This window comes from Musa acuminata, chromosome BXJ1-3 (assembly GCF_036884655.1).
Source record: "Musa acuminata AAA Group cultivar baxijiao chromosome BXJ1-3, Cavendish_Baxijiao_AAA, whole genome shotgun sequence".
In the NCBI taxonomy this organism is placed as follows: domain Eukaryota; kingdom Viridiplantae; phylum Streptophyta; class Magnoliopsida; order Zingiberales; family Musaceae; genus Musa; species Musa acuminata.
The window spans coordinates 7865863-7884748 of NC_088329.1; the positions used below are offsets into that span (position 1 = coordinate 7865863).

Sequence of the window (18886 nt, forward strand, 5' to 3'; positions counted from 1 at the left end):
AGAATAAATCTTTTTTTATTCATGTACAAGATTGATGCAAAAGATACTGCTGCAAGTTACAACCCACCACTGAAATGCTTCTATGCTTTGTTTTATGGTCCTTTTACTGTGATTGTCCTGAAAGACAAAGTCCCTTTGGGGCATTTCAACTTCAGATTCATCCTTGCAGTCCCACCTAACATGGCCCTTCGTGGCTGCCAACACCTTTTGGGTTTATTCTTTTGAATGAGCCTGTGGCCTGGACTCTGCTATTTGTATTTTATGGTATTTTTTAGTGGTATACATACATGTCTACTCTCTCTCTCTCTCTCTCTCACCACCACTCTTCTTCTCTAGGTTTTGAGATCATCTATCCACCAGAATAGCTTACTTGGATTTCATCGTGACAGTGAAAGAGCAGCTAAATGGCCATTGGATGACTTGGTCAACACATGAGTCAGCATCCACAGCAGAGAGAGCATCCAAAATAGTTGGCTTAGGCCTGCTTTAGACTGCCATGACTGCAGAAATTGTCAGAGTTACGCAGAGAGAAAGGGAGAGGGAGAGGGAGAGAGAGAGTCCAAGTGTGAATTTGAATGCTGGGGGACCCCTACCTTCCTCGGTGTTGCAGTTGGACTAGCCTTTGCTCCAAATACCACAGCACGAGCCGACTGCCAGATGAGTACACTGTTCAGCCTCCCTCCAGCAATATTATAGCTTGTCTTCTTCTGACCCTCTGAATCCCCCCTCGCCAACAAGATCTGAGCTTTGGTTCCCCTCCCAATGCTCCCTTCAGCCCTCCCTTTTATTTCTTGTGAAGACCTTGTTCTTTGAAGAGAGTTAAATAAAGGATTCCCAACACATAAAACAAAGTCAAGACAGTGTGTCATCGTAATCCATTCAAAGCACCCCACCCAGTCTACTGTGCAACCATACATTATTTCAAACTTATGTTATATGAACACCACAGCGTTTACAGATCAACCCCATGCATGCGTCAGATTACCTCTCTTGAGATTGACAAACTACTAAAAAGCTTTGGTAATGGTGACTATTGTTTCCATGGGGAGGCAATAAGCTGCTTCACCTGCTTTTGTTTTCCCCCCCTGAGATGGAATTCAATCTTTAGGAAAATGTGTGCTTCTTTTTGAGCCTCGGTGTTGCTTCTTTTTGGGTTCTCCTTTGATGGGTTGCTCGTGATCTCGTTTACTTCGGGAAACGTGTGATCTTTGTGCCTTTGGAGCTGCACCTTTCGATGCCATTCTTTTGTGTTGAAACAAATCAGTTTGCCTATCCTTTTTAGTTGCAAATCGTTGTTACTTCATAGTGGACAGGAACTGTACTTTCCATTTAATCCTTGTAGGTTTGGCTTCTTCCTTCGTGATACATTTTTGATGAGACAACTGTTCAGATCTTTGCATCTGTTCTAATAAAAGGAGGTATGGGCGGAGGCAATATGGTCACAGGTTGATGTCTCCTCCTCACATGTTGTTGCTCCGAGACATTTGATCTCATCTTCACAGAAATGTGTCAAACTTCTGTACCCGAGATGAACATCCGACACCAGATACATGAACACCCAGCTACGCCCACTCTGTAAGTTGTTCCTTCTACCTTCCCTCTTCTCCTTTTCTGTTTCCTCTTCTTTTTGGTTTCTTCAACAAAAATTTCTAGTCCATGAGAACCCATGCCTGGAGTATGTCCTGAACTACTTTCCAATGTGAAATGGGGAAGAACTACTTTCCATGCAGCATGTACTGATTCCGCTTTGTTTTTTGTTTCAATCTGAATCATCTTTTGCTGGAAGTAGAACTCAGCACACTTGCAAGTATTATCAAGTTCTGTAGCCAACTACTGATGGATAAACCAATTCCAGCTGAGGCTCCTCATGACCTTCCTATCACTGATGTTTTCCCATATTCCACTGAACCAAATACAAAGATATTAACCATCAAAATAGCAGGACCTTCATCCGAGAATGGGGAGAAATCTGTCCCCATCTCACCTTCCATATCGATTTCTCCACACTTGAATTCACCTTCTCCACCATCCTCTGCATTTGTCTCAGCATTACAGTCACCGTACATATCTCCGAGAGCCTTAGAACCACCGAGCGAGAACAACACTGTACCGACGACCACAGTCCCATCACCAGTTTCATACTCTGGTTCACATTCTGATGACATCCCAAGCACTTCCTACACTCCTCCATCAGAAAGATACGACTTTGTGGCTGACCAAATCGACCAGAAGCCCAAGTTTTCCGATGCAGCACCGCCTCGTATCTCGTTCTCTTTCCCAGTCCCTCGTATCTCGTTTACAAAATGCTCGGACTCTCCTTCTTCCAATGCCAAGCTCCGTAGCTGTGATGTTTACATTGGATTCCATGGCCTTAACAATAATCTCAGTCGCTTCTGTAAATGGCTCAAGTCTGAGCTTGAGCTCCAGGGAATAGCCTCATTTGTCGCTGATAGGGAAAGGTATTCAGATACTCAGAGACATGAGATTGCTGATCGAGTCATATGCTCCGCGACCTTTGGTGTCATTGTGGTGACACCGTCAAGTTTTCTTAACCCTCTCAGTGTCGAGGAGATAAGGTTCTTTGCTCAGAAGAAAAATCTCATTCCACTATTGTTTGATACTGAGCACTCAGAGATCATGAGTCTCTTTGATGGGAGGTTGGAGGATAAGGAGTGTAGGGAAGCATTTGAAGGGTTGACCAGGTGCAATGAGTTCAAGCTCGAAACAAATGATAGCAACTGGAGAAGCTGCATCGTGAAGGCTGCTGGGATTCTAAAATCAAAACTTGGTAGGAAGAGCAGCACGGTGAAGGAAAACGGAGTTTCTGAAGAATTACCCTTTCCTCGAAACAGACATTTCGGCGGTAGAGAGAAGGAGCTGACAGAAATCGAGGCTGCTTTCTTTGGATGCTGTGAAGTTCATGAAATAGAGTATCCAAATCACGCCCTGGTGAAAGCTGGCTCAAGTGATGGATTTGCTGATGAGGAGAGTGATACCGTAAGAACAAGTGGGAAGTACATTAGTCTAGAAATGAGGAAGTGCAAAGAACCTACTTTAGAAGCTTGGATAGAACCAGTGATGGAGCTAACAAGCAAAGGAAGAAGCCTTCAAAAGCAACGCTCAAAGCACAAAAAATCAAGGAGTGGAGCCAGCAAAGGCTATGGCAACGCGAATGTATTCTGTATCAATGGAACCTCAGGCATAGGGAAGACAGAGCTTGCCTTGGAATTTGCCTATCGATATGCTCAGAGATACAAGCTGGTTCTGTGGATTGGTGGTGAAGCAAGGTGCTTCAGGCAGAACATTTTGAATTTGTCAATGGACTTGGGTCTGGATGTCAGTGCAGAGGGAGAAAAGGAAAGAGGGAGGATAAGGAGCTTCGACGAACAAGAGTTTGATGCATTCCAAAGGGTAAAGAGGGAGCTCTTCCGAGATATCCCTTACTTGCTGGTCATCGACAATCTTGAAACAGAGAAGGAATGGTGGGAAGGGAAAGACCTGCATGATCTGATTCCGAGGAACACTGGAGCTACCCATGTGATCATCACGACGAGGCTATCCAAGGTTATGAGCTTCGAGCCAATGCAACTTCCACTGCTTTCCTTGGCCGATTCACTACTTATACTTAGAGGCAGAAGGAAGGAGTACTCGGTTCAGGAGATCGAAGTGCTAAAAAAATTCGATGAGAGGTTGGGGAGGTTGAGCTTTGGGTTGTCAGTAATCGGTTCCCTTCTTTCTGAGCTGGCTGTTTCACCATCCGAATTACTCGAAGCAATTGACAGGATCTCCCTTAACGACAATACTTTTTCTTTGGGTGGTAGTGAGGATGTTTTCTGCAGGAACAACACTTTCTTAATGAAAGTCCTCGTGTTTTGCTTTGCAGCACTGGATCGAGCTAAGGGAAGAAGCCTTGCATCGAGAATGGTCCTCACTGGTGCATGGTTTGCTTCTGCCCCAGTTTCTTCAACCATATTAGCAGCTGCTTCTAATAATTTACCCACAAAAGGAAGCTTCCATCAATGGGGGAAAGGTCTCACGATCGCTTTCTTATGTGGCTCGAATTGCTGCTTAGCACCCCAAGCTCGGAAAAATGAAGTGGAGTCTGCTCTCCTGCTGGTAAAACTAGGCCTGGCAAAGGGAACAATGAGACAGCCGGGATGCTGGATCCAGTTCCACCCGATCACCCAAATGTTTGCCAAGATGAGAGGGGGGCTGCCACCGGCCAAGGCCATGGTCCATGGAGTCATGAAGGTTGGTAACGCTGCAACGAACTTAGACCATCTATGGGCTTCAGCATTCCTCATCTTCGGGTTCAAATCAGAACCCCCTCTCGTTCAGCTCAAACCAGGCGACATGGTCTTCTTCATAAAAAAGACCGCACTTCCATTAGCAATTCGGGCATTCATGACCTTCTCGAGGTGCAATTCAGCTTTGGAGCTCCTGAAGGTATGCACGAATGTGCTCGAGGAGGTGGAGAAATCATTTGTGTCACAGATACAGGACTGGCACCGAGGTTCCTTGTGCTGGAAAAATCGGCTCCATTCTAACCAGAAGGTGGATGAATATGTCTGGCAAGATGTGACTCTCCTCAAAGCCACATTGCTTGAGACTCGAGCGAAGTTGCTGCTGAGAGGAGGGCTTTTTGATAACGGGGAAGAATTATGCCGAACTTGTATTAGTATTAGGACTGTCATGCTTGGCCATAACCATCTTCAGACTTTGGCTGCTCAAGAAACGCTAGCCAAGTTGGTCAGGTATAGAAGTAAGATATGAAGCTAGCTATGGACATGTAAAATGTGTATCGTATCGCTTCGGCTTACTTGACCTCTACATTCACCTCATTCTCAGTTTTGTTCTCACATACTTTGTTAGTAATGTCTAGCTTAAGATCTGTGATGAATAACAAAACTCGATCAGTTCTATACAACCAGTGGTGCAGAGTTAAAATTATCGCACAAAGTATCGTATTCATGTGTTATATAGTTGATATGGGTTGCAAATCTAAAGCAGTAAAACATAGACAGTGAGTGACCTTTCAAAGCTTGTTTTCTGGTTTTGATTGGAAGATACTCTATTTTGAATACAAAAATAGTCCGACATTGCTTAGCTTTGTTCTTCTTTTCCGACTACATTTCGTTATCAATTATGAATCCACTTTTGAGAAACTTGAACATGTTCAGTCACAATGCTTTCTTGATAATTCTCACTTGAGCCATGCAAATGCAACTGCAGTATATTTGCTGACACATTAGGATTTAAATTGAGAATCTCCAGTTCATCATGTTTCCATGACTCATTAGCAACTCATAATTTTTTGCCTCTGGCTTCCTTCTTTGCTAGTCTGAGTGTCATGTAACCAGGGAATGAAGGTGGTGGTAGCAGGACAAAAGCAATGAAGTTGGAGCAAAGTACTGAGCAACATTCAAGATGCCAGATTTCAACATTGCTGACAACTGAACATGGGATTGCATCAGGATACCAATGAACATAAATGATCTTTCTGAGACCTTGCTGACACTCGAACAGCACTGAGCTGATCAAATCAGTGGCCTAAGTAGCAACAAGTGTCTGGGGTGAGCTGATTTTTAGGGTTTGGACTCTAGTGAACCTTGGGATGCTTTTGGAATTAGCTGCATTTTGCCAGTTATCTTTCCTCACTTCCAATCCAGTGATCTATGTGCTTATTATTCTCTTCATACCCTTGGCAATTCAAAAAACAGTGTTGATTCCATATGCACCAGAAGATGCAGGTGCTTATTTTCTTTTTCTTAGTGAAATATCAGACTTCAATTTTCATTTCTCTTCAAAAAGGAAGATTTTTTTTTCTTTCTTTCTTTAAGGAATTAACTGCTGTTTTCTTGAGGCCAAGCTCATAAATTTGCACCAAAATGTTTTTAGATATGAAACCAGGCTGTCTTCTCTTTGGGAAGATCTAAGGAGTTGTGGGTCAACAATCATGCTATAACCACATATCTTTTTTTTGTTTTCTCCTTTCCATGTGAACCAATGTGCAAAACTATGACTTGCAAGCATCCATAAACAATTAGTCAGACAAATCTAAGATCTAAGGCTGCCTCCTCCAACACATTGACCTTGCAGTTTGGCAACTCCAAAACACTAATGCCATTTAGAAGTCATACATGGCAACTCCAAGCACCTTTTATTCTCTGGTCCACATATTTGTTGTGTTCACAGAACCACTAGCTGCAGAAGAATTTACAAGGTACACATTGCTCACAAGAGAAACCTTTCACTGATCCTAAAAGATGCCTCTGCAATGTTCCTAATGCTCTCACAAGTGAGAAAGCATATTGGTTTTTCCTCTGCTGTCTTTATTCTCCCTGTTACTTCATTTTTCTTGGTACTTCAATAAATCTTGTTAAGAATGCTACATGCATTTATTTTCTGAACCCTGTCACTTGTGTGCTCCAGGAAGTAAATGATTCATGTGGAAGGACTGACTGATCATATGAGAGGTTGATTTGATAGCTGCGGCTCTGAACTTGATAACATATGTTCTCATTAATCTCAGTAGAAAACATCAGCAGCAGAGGCAGAGAATATAATTAGGTCACTGATTTAGGGACAGTAGACCAGGCAGACTAGGTTGAAAATTTTGATGCAGTGTGAAAATGTGTGGAAAAAAAAAGAAATATTTATGGGATAATTTTCTTATATAATTTTTTTTTTGACAATTTATCTAAAAGTCTTAATAATAATATTTTACTGTATGATGTCCCCATATTTAGTTTTTACTAAAATTTTTAAATATCAGTGATATCTTTAAACTTGGGTCGATCCTTTTTATTAAATCAGAGGGTGTGATTCAAATCTGATCAATCCAATCTGAGATTCAATTCAAGTCTAATCCATTCGAGTCGGATCTTGTGAAGCAGATTGGATTACGTTTAAGGTAAATAATAAAGAGGGTACATAAGAGTTAGACCAAATAAGTATATCCTTAATATAAGCGATGATGACCAACGCTCCTCTCCTCCTCCCGGTGGTGAACTTTGATAGCAACATTACCTAACGATGACAACCCTATCTCTTCTTCGATCGAGAATGATAATGTATCCGTTAGTGGCATCATATCATCTAGCATCGAGTCGATCATCTCTTTTTCGATGTATTGAATGTGGCATTGACTTTGTCGACAACATCATTGAGCATCATGCCGTCGACATCATTGAGCAGCGGATCTCTTTCATCGCCGCTACAAATTTATGTTATTACTTTCATTGAGCATTAAGCCGTCAACATCATTGAGCAATCTCTTTCATTCGAAATTGAAATCAAAACCGATTAGACTCGGATCTGACCTGAGTCAAACCTAGGTTTGGGTTCGATTAGATCTATCGGTGTCCGGACCTTGGTTCGACCCGATCAGGATCTATTGGTTCGGGCTCGACGAAGAGTCGACCCGGTTCAGAGAAGCCGGCATTAGTTCGACTCGGCCGAGTGAGGGGTCAATGCGGCCTTGCACTTGCGGCTCATGCGCGGCCCAGGCGTTGCAGCCCAATTTGCACGTAACTACGAAAATAGATGCTATTATTCTTTGTCGTAATTAGCTCGTTATAACTTACTTATCCATCTCATATAAATTAATAAATTGAACAAAATAATTAGGTTATTACTTCCGGATATTACAAAAGGTGCTCTTCCGATTTTGTCCTTCATTGTGAATGGTAATCCTCTCTCTCTCTCTCACTAATTCCTATTTTTTTTTTTTGAATTTACTCGAGGAGAAAAAAGAACTTTCACCTGAGGGCAACCTTTGCCCCCACGGTGTAAATGCCTGTGTCTTTCATCCTACGTGGAAGAAGTGTGTTGGACCACGAGCCCGGGCCCCACATAATTAAGTTGGTGCCTGCAAGGTTCCACCCACTCGGCGCCCCACCACACTCCAAACTCCTCCGTCAACCCGTCACAGCGTCACAGGACCACTCAACCTTACCCCGCTTGTGGGGCCACGTCTCCAAGTGGTCCTCCCCCCTCTAAATGCGTGCCAAGATCAGGTGCATGAAGCATCACGTTGCACTGGTAATGATATTGCAAGAACACATAAGATGATGAGTTCATGGAATTGCTGCCCTTTTTCCCTTCTCTACCTCATCACAAGAAGAGAAATAGGGAACGCATGCAAACACAAGGTCTAAGGAGACCTTGTGACGAACATTACACTCCAAACCACTCATCATTTGGTGCGACAATGTCGATGCAATTCTAACAGTTTTTGCGTGGATGTGCAATCGATTTATGTTCATGGACATTCCAATAACAAAACTAGATTTCGTGATGTCCATTTGGTAAGCTCAAAAAGTAGTCAACGGGAGACGTCAAATGATGAACTAATACAACGTTCTTAGATTCAGTCTGTATCTACTGATGTCAATAACAACGTTAATTGAGCAGCTAAGCAATATAACATTTATGACAGGAAGTTGGAGGATAAAAAACACGCGATAGTTGGAGTATTATTGCCAGTTAAAAGATATAGTTAGATGCATGGATCATGCAAATATACATATTTCTTGATCAAAGCTAAAGGTTACGACTTCCCGGAATACAAAAGCTTTTATCTTGGCTGATGATGCCTTCAGAGTCTCAAACTAAATACATACCTAGCAAAAACTCGACAGTCAGATCTTTGCCAGCATCGTCCTGTATTGTCAACCAGATACTTCCCCACCGCTAAAGAACCATATCGAAAGATGAAGTTGCTCAATTGTTTCTGGGTGTATTTGGTAGCTATCTGTGAACATGTTTGGTTTCAGGAATGTGAGCTGGCGATGAATGTAGCTGCTACCTGAACCTTGATGTTAAGCTGTTATACAGGCATTTTTACACGATCAGGATCATCGCAGGAGTGGAGGATAATACATTGTTGGGGCCATTTGACCTGCTGTAGGTGACTGGAAAATAGAAGGGCCAAGTAGAAGGTGCCCCTGACCTTCTGAATTGATTCTTTGATTCAAGAGACTGGCATCATCCTTTTGGTGCAAACAATTAGGGAACAAGGACCCTGGTCCTCCTGAGATATTCCTAGTTTGGCTTTCTGATGAAAAGTAAGAGAACGATCTCTGAAGCGAAGGACTTGGACCAGATGCAAGCAGTAAAGAGTTTGCTGTACCTGCAACCAAGCCTTTGAGTTCATTCTCCTGTCCGAAGTGAGGGTCATCAGTGACAATTCTTGCATCCATTAAAGATTGAGAGAAGTTTGGCCTTTCAGTAGGTTTCGCCTGCCAAGTCTGTTGGTCTGTTTTTGTTGTCCAACTATAAAATGGGGACCTTGCAATACCGCCCATTTCCACAATAGACAAATGTGGAAGCATTTGGTGATCACCAGTTGATAGAGCTTGGCCAATGGTGGGAGACCCGAACCATAGCTGATCATAGTGCTGTGCAGAACCCTCTTTCTTCAAGAGGTTGTTGGTCGAAGAAAATCCAGGAGACACAGAATTCATATTCGGTGTAAAGTCTAAAGCAGTAATTTGAGGTTGCACAAGCTGCTCACTGGTCACAACCGTTAGGTTTTTACCCATCAACCGCAGTACAGGATTGGAAGTGGACTTGTTCTGAGACTGAGGTGATGGGCTTGGAGAACCTAAATCAATGCAGGTTGGATACTTTGCAGCAGAATCCAGTGAATTGTTCATGGAAATGGACAGATCAGATGATTCCAATCCGGGGTTGGCTGGAAGAACAGTTCTCCAATTTGGATATGTACCAAAAGAGGAAGAGATACTTGGTCCGATGAACAGATTGGAGATCTGACTTGCCTTGGATTTCCTGGAAGTTCCATTTTGCCTCGATAATTGTGAATCTTTTGAGATGCTCTCCCAACATGAACAGCAGAAAGGCTGTCCAACCCCAGGTACTTTTGATGGAAGATCTTCCTTAAGCTCTTCATTCCTCCCACTAGACATTCTTTGTTCAGCTGCTCTGATGCTTCCAGCAGTTTGTGAGGCTAAGCACAATCTATCTTGAACAGCAATGGCTCTCAGTGAGGGTTCTTCCGCTGAGTCTTTAAGTCTGGAGTCTTCTGAAGATGTTAGGGATATGGTTGATCCAGTAGAAAGTGGTGATCCAGATGGTCCACTGTCACCAGACAAATCATGATCTGCTGTCACTACGAATGAGGTTACTGATGGGCTTTTACGAGGTACTTCAAGCTCCACATCCCGGTGAGTACTTAAACAACCGCTAGAATCTTGAACGGACGTGATTTCAGCCTGACAATCTGTAGGTTGAACCGCACAAGAGTCTTCCACACCTCTATCTGCAGCTTCAACTATTTGAATATCTTGGTGGTCAATTTCATTACAAGATACATCATCGCAAACGGTTTCTTGCTGATCAGATCTTTGTTTAAAGTGTTGTACTACATGGACTTCATTTCCAGAAATAGACTGTACATCATCTGCACATGGGCAAGAGTATGATTGGGTGCTGAAAGTTAGGCTATCTGCGTTCACAAAGTCATCAGCAACAACTTTTTCTGCAGCTTCAGAATCTGGAACTTCTATTTGCATATCTGAATCTTCAATTTGAGGATCATGGCATCCAGGTCTCAGTGCCAGCACATTCAATCTATTGTGTTTCTGCTCTTCCAACGTGTCTGGGGATTCCTGTTTCTCATATTCTGGGATATTGCTTTGGCTTGGAGACCCTTGGTTCATGACTTTTGATTCAGACCTTATGAACTTACTTGACAGACCAGACTGACGAGTGCATAATGTTCTGTTTTTCCTTGTAATATTAAGACCAAAACTTCTGGTAGGTCCATGCACTCCATTCATGGGTGGCAAATATGATGGTCCTCTCTTACCAGTTCTCAAAATGGATCTGTGCTTACGAAACTTGAGGAACATAGAGGGTCTCTGAATTGCTTCACCTCTCCTTCCTTCCAAATGGAAGTATGATCTCTTTACTAAAATGTTCTTCTTTGAAGTGACAGTAGCTTCATTCAACATGGAAGGGGAGCATTCCAGTGGTCTCATTGCCAAATTAGAAAACTTATTGTACTTAGTTTGCACGCTCGAGTCATCCTCCACTGACTTGGTTTTCAGAGATTGGCAATTATCAACTGACTTTGACAATTTGAGGAGAGCTTTGGTACCTTTTGAGGAATGTCTGGAACTGGAAGCAAGTGGTTCTGAAGACTTAATCTTCACATCATTCATGCGGTCGAAGTCATTATACAGGCAATCAATTCTCTTCATTTTTGGGGAACCAGTATCGACTTCAGATGACCTAGAGAAATTATTCTGGTGACAATCTACAGCAGAAGAGTTGCACGGATCTGATTGGCTATTCTCTGCAAGTATGGTCCTATTTACAGAGACAGTCCTCTCCAAGCTGATATTCCTGCCTTTATTGATGAGACCTTTTTCAAGATCTGGCTGTATAGTGTGCACCCATTGCCTTGAAGTTGCAGCAGTGTTCTTGACTTGGTTTTCTGAGTATGATTTATATGTCTGAGTTTCACTATGCTGTTGATCGGCTGACCTATGATCTCCTTCAGGTGTGGCTATAAACTGGATATGACATTATTGGACTCATGTTATAAATTGTATCAGCAATTGTCGTGAAAATTAAAGTAAGAACACTACATTGGACGAGAAATTCAACTGGAACACAAGCATGGTACAAAAGCAAGTTTAAAAAAAAAAAGTATTTTACCATTCTTGAAATGACTTAATGGAAAAGAACTGAAAATTTGGGTACAAGATACTGCTAAAGTTGGAAAACTAGAAAACACAAAACTTGAAACTTAATATAGTAGCTGCGTGGCTGGTGACAAACCATCAGTATACTGATTGAGAAAATTTCATCGATTATTTGAAATTTAAAACTGAAAAAACAGTTGGAGTTCCAAAATAACAGAAAGTAAACTACTAACAATTTTGATAAGATCAGCCAAAAAAATTTCAAAATCATGGATGTATCTTCATATTTTCAGTAGGTTCAGATTTGTTAGGGAAAAATTCAATTAATGCTATAAAGGAATCGATGTTCGATCAGCTTATATAAGAATCATGTACATTATGAGGGCAGGAAGTTTGGAGACCAATTAACTCAAAAGCCATGTAACATCTATTATTCAGCAAGTAAAAATGTAAGCATTCCCCCACAACCTTGTTCTCTAATGTGAAATAATTTCTTTCCTTTTGCTTCCTCTTTTTAATTTGTCAACTCCACAGTTATCATCCTTTCATTTGATAATTTCGCTAACCACCCTTTAGCCCCATCTGAATTCTTTATTTTCTTTGAGCATTTCTCTCCAAGATTCTCAATCACTTCCCTCTACATCCTTGTCCTTTTTTTCCAGCGACTTCCATCTAGCTTCTGCCCCTTTCTTCTTTCCCCTTATTAATTTTTATTTTCCTTTTGTCCTTTTCAAATGTTGGGCTCATGCATTCAATTTTATCTGACCATACCACTCGCTGAATTAGATTACCAGGAATTCCACAGTTCATGTTTTGGGTTCTAATACATCTAAGCACTCTTAAACCATTTTATTTTTCCAGTAGAGAATTATTTCTTTTCTTTAGACTTTCTCTTTCTCATGCATGCTGGTGGTCAAACTAAATTTCTTTCACAGCATACAATTGACTGGCTTCCCATCTAAGCTCTTACATATGCCCTCAGTAACTGCTTTAGGTTTATAATATCAACTTTAATGATGATGAATGCTAGTCTGAGTACTCAAATATAGTCATATTTTTCTCTATAGAATCCTATACATACCTTGAATGACATTTTACTTTTCTGTGTCTTCACTTCCATACTCTTGGAGTATTTTGATTTGAAATTCTTTTTCTTCCCATTCAAAACACTTTTGAGTGCCTTCACGTCTCTTGCATCCTTCCTCAACTTAAGGTTGTTCTCCAATGGTGCATCATGAAACTTCGATAGAATCCTTACTTTCATGCCACTTGAATCAACATAAACTGCAGATTCATTCCCGTCATCTATAGATTCCATTGTTGACAACTTGGCTCTCTTGGTCCCATTACCAACATCAGTAGTTGGTGCAGCCAGCAAAGCGAGTTCCACTGCCCAGTTTGTACCATTCCTCCTATCAAGGTCTTCGAGAGTGCAACAGGGAGCTGTCGTGTAAATATCTACCATCAACCTCTTCTTCCTTTGTTTGACTTTAAATTTTGGGAGTTCACCCAAAATATTTTTTGTATTAGACTCCACGAAGAGACACTGATCCATGTGAGCATTCAAAGTGGTGTTGGAAGTAGAAGAAAATATCTTACAAACTGGGCAAACTTTTGAAGCCATAGGATCTGAAACTTTGATATAAGATGCTATGTTGTCCACCTGGCTGGTCTTCGAAATGGCACCCAATTTAATTTTCAACCTGCACTTCTTTTCCAAAGGCTTGCATAACTTGTCAGAATTTTGGCTAGGTTCAGGAGCACATAATTCCGATGGTATTTCAGAAGCACTTCCACTTTCTGCCACCAGGACAGTATCTTCAGAAATCCTGTTAGTAGTTTCTTCAGTTGGATGATGAGTTCTCACCGTCAAGGTGTTTTTTGCATCAAGATGGATCAGTTCATCCAATTTTGTTCTTTCATTCACTGTAGTGTTCCCAACCTCAGATGATACTGCTGGGTCTGAAGAGTTTGGAATGATCTCCTTTAGTGGCAAGTGTAACTTTGATCTGACACTAGCAGGCTTCCTACCGAAGGGACTAACACATAAAGGCTCAAGCAAAACATCATCTGCTAAGATACTGTCAGGTTCTGAGCATGCAACTGGCTGAGGTTCTGCCGGCTTGCTTACGCACTGGGTTCTCACCAAATGAGGAGGTTCGAAAGGTGGCAATATAGGTTTGGAACCATGTTTCACGCAGAGTTGCAGGAACTGCTGCGGAAAGGGCCAACTTGACTCGATGCCCTTGTTCCTTGATGCAAGAACATAATCTCTGAAATAAAATCATGTGATCCGTCAAGTAGAATTGCAAACATAAATCTGCAACTTTGTATTCAAAGTAAGGCCAGATAAGCGAGCCGAATATGGAGGTTCAAATGTGCGACAAAAGTTCTACCATCATAGTCAAATTATACCACATGTTAGTTGCTAAAATTAGACAACTCCTAATCAAGGAACTATTTATCACAAAACGTTTCACATAGCTTAGATGCCGTGAAGTCTAAACAAACCTACACAGACTGAGAAAAGTACAACCTTCCAATTAAATGATATCATTACTTAAGTCGCATAACAGACTATCACCATATGAGAAAAGAGTATGACAGTAGAAGTATTAAAAGGTGAGATGAAGCCCACGACAAAAAATCAACTTATATAGGTGGTGGATCTTCAGTGCAAAACATTCTGTTTGAGGTGAAAACCCCTCAAATTATCAGTGGGTCAAAATGTACTAGAGTGAGATAGAGCTGCTTTAGGAACATAAGAAGATATATGAACAAATTAGATGTCCATCATTAGCTGCTTGAGATGGGAAAGTATCTTCAGGAGAACCAAAGAAATGAAGAAAATATACCATTTCCAGGGATACCCAACCACATTCTCAGCAAGCAAACAATAAGATACTAAGGAAAAAGGAGAGCAGCTACCTAATAGAGAAATTGGAGGTTGGATTATCTTGGAGGACTACTGCTTTTGCCTCCTGGCTGTCAAGCTTTTCAGAAGCCCCCTCATGAGAGTTCAGTGCTGAAAGATTGGAGGAACATGAAGGATCTGAAGGGTTATCAATCGATAACATCTGAGGAAGGCCTTGTCAGTTATCCCTAGGTCTTCCAACAGTACAAGCCCAAGCGTTGTGCTGCTACTGGGCTTTCTCTTATGCTTAGCCTCCAGCATAACAAAGGATATTAACTCCCAAGCAACCCCTCAAAAGAAACAAATAGAACACCAAGTCCCCACAGAAGAAGAGCAAACCTTCTTCCTCTCCTCACCTGATTTGATGCCTGCAACATGATGCGAAAAAGAAAATCAAACTAACAATCAATTAAAAGAAAGGGAACTTGATCATGCTTCCAGAGCATTATTTCATGTAGACCTAACAATGATTTTACTGAGGTCTCTTCTCGGGAGATGAAGCAACTCAGTCCCAACTAGAGATAGAGGAGATCAAGCATCGGATGTTAGGAACTTCAAGTCCTCTTATCATTTTATGTGAAGAAAAGCATGCTCGAAGAAGCTGTTGTTCGAAGAGATCAGAAGAGAACAAAAGGGTACAGAAGTTAGATTAGACCTTTTTTTTTTCCCTCTACAAATCTAGCACATGAAATGATGAGAAGAAGCAAGAAGAAGAGAACGATCCACTGAGGAGGCGAAAATATAGACAAAGGAGTGATGAACCTCCCTCTTCAAAAGAAGCTCATGGAGAAAATAGAAAGAAGAAGAGAAAAGATGTCATGATATGACAAACATAGCTTGAGAGAACCAAGCCGAGGATGAAACATATGGAGAAAAGGGGCTGCTTACGCAAGCGCTCATCACAAACACTTGGCCGAAATCAAATCTTGAGAAAAAGAAGCTGTTTCCACATTCTTTTAGTGGTTGATTGGGACTCCAAGAAATCCCAATATCACAACCGAAAGGATAAGAATAATTAATAAAAGCGAGTAGAGGGAAATCAATCAGAGTTGGAATCACCACCGTAAAATCTTTAGAAATCCTACGACCATTTGTGTTATTCTTGAAGACCCCAATAGGAATAGGAAACAAGAAGAGGAAAAGAACTGTGTGCAAGACAGAAGAAAAGAGAGCTCAAAACCAAGATTGAGAATAACTACACAAAATCGCATGAAAACCCACGGCCTCAGAGCTTACCTCCTCACGGATGCAAAAGGAAGCACAGAAGTCAACCTAGTTTCGGACCGGGAAAGGAGAAAGAGGGCAGTAAAACAAATATCGGAGAGGAAGAGAAGATGAGGATAACGGATGAGGCGAAAGAAGGCAGCTTTTCCTTCTCCTTCTTCTCTCTCGACACAGTTTGCAGACGAGAGGAAATAAAAGATAAGATTACACCGCCCACTCACCCATCCAAGGCATCAGGTTCTCCACCAAAAGCAGGCCTGCACCAGCAACTCCAGAGAGAGATGGATAGAGAGAGAGAGAGAGAGAGAGAGAGGAGGGGAGGGAGAAGAGGGGCAAAGAAAATGGAGTTTTCAGGGAGCTGTCCTATCCCACACCTACTCTTGCAAGCTTTGCTATCTTCACCCTTCTTTTTTCTCATCGTCCTAAGTGAACTAAGGAGGTGATCACTTTGACCCTGCCTTTGCAGTGAAACTACAAGATGCACCCTTTCTTCTCTCTCCTCCTCGGTCTACTACCACCCTGTGTAACTTTGGGCGTCTCGGGTCTCATCCATAAGCTTCTCCTCTTCTTCCAAGTACTTCACGCCTAAGATATAAGAAAATGCCATTACAAAGTGAGCTAATGTTGAATACCCCCAGAACAACAACTTAGTGTCTAAGTTACCTCTCTCTCTCTCTCTCTCTCTCTCTCTCTCTCTAATCCAACACATTAAGATTTGCTAGATCCTGTATCGCCATGGTGTTTTATCCTTAATTATAACTGTTTGGTTTGGAGTAGAAAACAAAATTAAGGAACTCTCTGTTTCACGAGCAATAAATATATACATTTTCTATGCATCAATTGTGGATGGAAGCTAGTGCCGCATGATCTCTTACTGGGGCCCTCATCTATGTGGATCCTCCTCAAGAAGAACAGGAGTGGGACCCTGATGTTCTGGCAAGAAGGTGATGGGGAATCAATCAGCTTTCCAGAGTAGCTTAGTTGTTGGCTGTCTCAGTTAATGTAGGTAATCAGTGTACCGGAGTAAATGCTTGTAGTAGCTCTCTAATTTCCTAATATAATTACATAACATCACTGAAAATTTCCCACTTTAATGGTAATTATTGCATTATATAAGGATGAAATATGATCATTTTGGTGAACTGCTAAAACTTCAGGGTATATACTGGGAAATTAAGCTAAATTGAATCTTTGAGGTGTGAGTTCTCCCACATGATCATCAAGCCACAGGCACCACCATTTTTGACAAGCAATAAAATAATAGGAAGGAAGGCGATTAAAGATGTGATCATTGATAGTAGAATTCGTGCATCTGTACATGGTTGTGAAGTTTCAACGTCGATGGCTTGCTGTTGTCCATGAATTTGTCATGTCAAGGAGACACAAAAAAAAAATACGTATCCACATCACGCCATCCCACTTGAATGCTCCTTTAGATAACTGGGAGAACGAGAAAGATGAGTAACTCATTCTTCATAGACTTTCCCTGTACGATCCCTACCGAAAGTGTATTTTACACCGAGGCAACAGTCGAAGAACACTGTTTGCTTCTCGCTAAGTCAAAATTGATGGGCCTTGAGTTTTATTGTTCTATTAATTGACAGACAATCACTGCAGACAGGGATTTATTGATTTTAATTGTAGCAGTACACGGTAAGATCTAACAAAGATGTAGATGCTGTTCATATCATTTATTAGGAGAGGATCTTATGATGTCCTGTAAGACAGATCAGCCTCAACCTAGTCATATATTTCAGCATGATTGTAGATGAATAAAACAGAGGAAGTTGATGCCAGTCGGTCTCAGAACAGGACAAGTACTACCACTGCTGGCTGCCTGGCTGTTGATCTTTTTTGTAGAACACCTTGTTGCTAATCTCAGTTGGCTTATGAAACAGGTAAAGTTTAAGCTGAGGTAAAATAGTGCAAGCCAGCCTCCAAATAATTCAAACAAGTCTCGTTCATGGCATTTTTAGCTGCTACAAGGACTCAACAGAGAAATCAGCCCTGGAGTTCTTATAGAATGATCGCCTATCAAATTGAAGTGGCTTGGTTGCAATGGTGCCTTGAAATGACTCTGCAGTGGAGCTATCTCTTCAAGGAGTAGGATGAGGATGGGTGGTGTGCATGTGTGGTGTTTCGATACTTTTTCCCCGTGAAGCGATCTTATCAAATTGTGACATCACTTTTACCTATTAAGAAAAAGAAAGAGAGAGAGAGAGAGAGAGAGAGAGAGAGAGAGAGAGAGAGAGTTCTGATCCTCATCATCATATTTGGGTTGGAAATGGTGATAATGCCTTTTTATTTTAATGCGGAGCCGAAATTTCCAGGACTCCCCATCCCCACTTTTCATATTTTAAAGCAGATACATCCATGGTGGCCCTCCTTTTGTGCAAAGAGGAGATGGGGACAAGGATGGGGGGTGCAGCTTTGCGAAAGGCACCTTCTGTTTCCTTGATATGGTGGATGTGATCCCTTGATAAGATCGAACCGATGGAGTGGGACTTGCATCCGCCATTAAAGATACTTCTCCTAGGACGGATGGTTGGGAGCAATTGTTCCTTGGAACATGAACTACACTAAAATATGATTAGAGTTTGACTATCTCTTAGGACAAGATGCAAGTGTGGCGTCTGAAGTAAGAGAGGAAGATCACAACAATGATATCATTGGACGCTAATCCGAAGAAATTTGCTTGCGTTTACTTCCAGCTTAACTAAACCACATTTATGTTCTAAGCTGATGAAAAGGCTACTAGAAATCAGCATAAACAAGGAGATATATAAGTCTCGGTGTAGAACAAGCAGGATATTGGATTGTTGGGCCAATCAACACGATTGTGTTAGCATATCAAACAACTGCACATATCAGCTCTTTCTGTCACTGGACGAACTTGTTGCTTGTGCCAAATCTTTAATCTTTGAACTGATTCTTGAGCTTTGAAGCCACTCCACCGAATGATCCGATAATTTGGCACTGGCACACGAGAGAACACAGACAGGGATATCATCCAACCTACAATATTTGCAAATCTGAATGATTTCTGGACACTGTACCTCTTCATCAGCCGTGACAA

At 41.6% G+C, this 18886-nt stretch overlaps 2 protein-coding genes across 6 annotated transcripts; one reads left to right on the forward strand and one right to left on the reverse strand.

Moving 5' to 3' along the window:
- Nucleotides 1-580: 580 nt before the first annotated feature.
- On the forward strand, nt 581-4950 carry LOC135620072 (uncharacterized). Of its 2 annotated transcripts, none has more exons than XM_065122689.1 (2): nt 581-1575; nt 1790-4950. In XM_065122689.1, exon 2 carries the CDS (start codon nt 1837-1839, stop codon nt 4771-4773), a length of 2937 nt encoding a protein of 978 aa, XP_064978761.1. In that variant the 5' UTR covers nt 581-1575; nt 1790-1836; the 3' UTR covers nt 4774-4950. The 2 variants fall into 2 exon arrangements, with proteins under 2 accessions (XP_064978761.1, XP_064978767.1); XM_065122695.1 differs by having other exon boundaries at nt 2048-4950.
- Nucleotides 4951-8452: 3502 nt separating this feature from the next.
- Nucleotides 8453-16225, reverse strand: LOC103977876 (uncharacterized). Of its 4 annotated transcripts, none has more exons than XM_009393524.3 (4): nt 16032-16225; nt 14601-14954; nt 12754-13945; nt 8453-11540 (listed from the first exon to the last, which is right to left on the reverse strand). In XM_009393524.3, the coding sequence occupies exons 2-4, from the start codon at nt 14747-14749 to the stop codon at nt 8859-8861; spliced, it is 4023 nt and encodes a 1340-aa protein (XP_009391799.2). In that variant the 5' UTR covers nt 14750-14954; nt 16032-16225; the 3' UTR covers nt 8453-8858. The 4 variants fall into 4 exon arrangements, with proteins under 4 accessions (XP_009391799.2, XP_009391800.2, XP_064978787.1 ...); XM_009393525.3 differs by lacking the exon at nt 16032-16225 and adding an exon at nt 15823-16016; XM_065122715.1 differs by lacking the exon at nt 16032-16225 and adding an exon at nt 15242-15263.
- Nucleotides 16226-18886: the final 2661 nt, after the last annotated feature.

Bases quoted from the DNA above. Each gene is read 5' to 3' on its own strand.
- LOC135620072 (XM_065122689.1), top strand. From the start codon at position 1,837: ATGGATAAACCAATTCCAGCTGAGGCTCCTCATGACCTTCCTATCACT.
- LOC103977876 (XM_009393524.3), bottom strand. From the start codon at position 14,749: ATGTTATCGATTGATAACCCTTCAGATCCTTCATGTTCCTCCAATCTT. The intron at 13,946-14,600 runs GTAGCTGCTCTC...ATTTTATTTCAG, and splicing joins ACCTCCAATTTCTCTATTAG to AGATTATGTTCTTGCATCAA. The intron at 11,541-12,753 runs GTATGTATAGGA...TGTCATATCCAG, and splicing joins AAAGTAAAATGTCATTCAAG to TTTATAGCCACACCTGAAGG.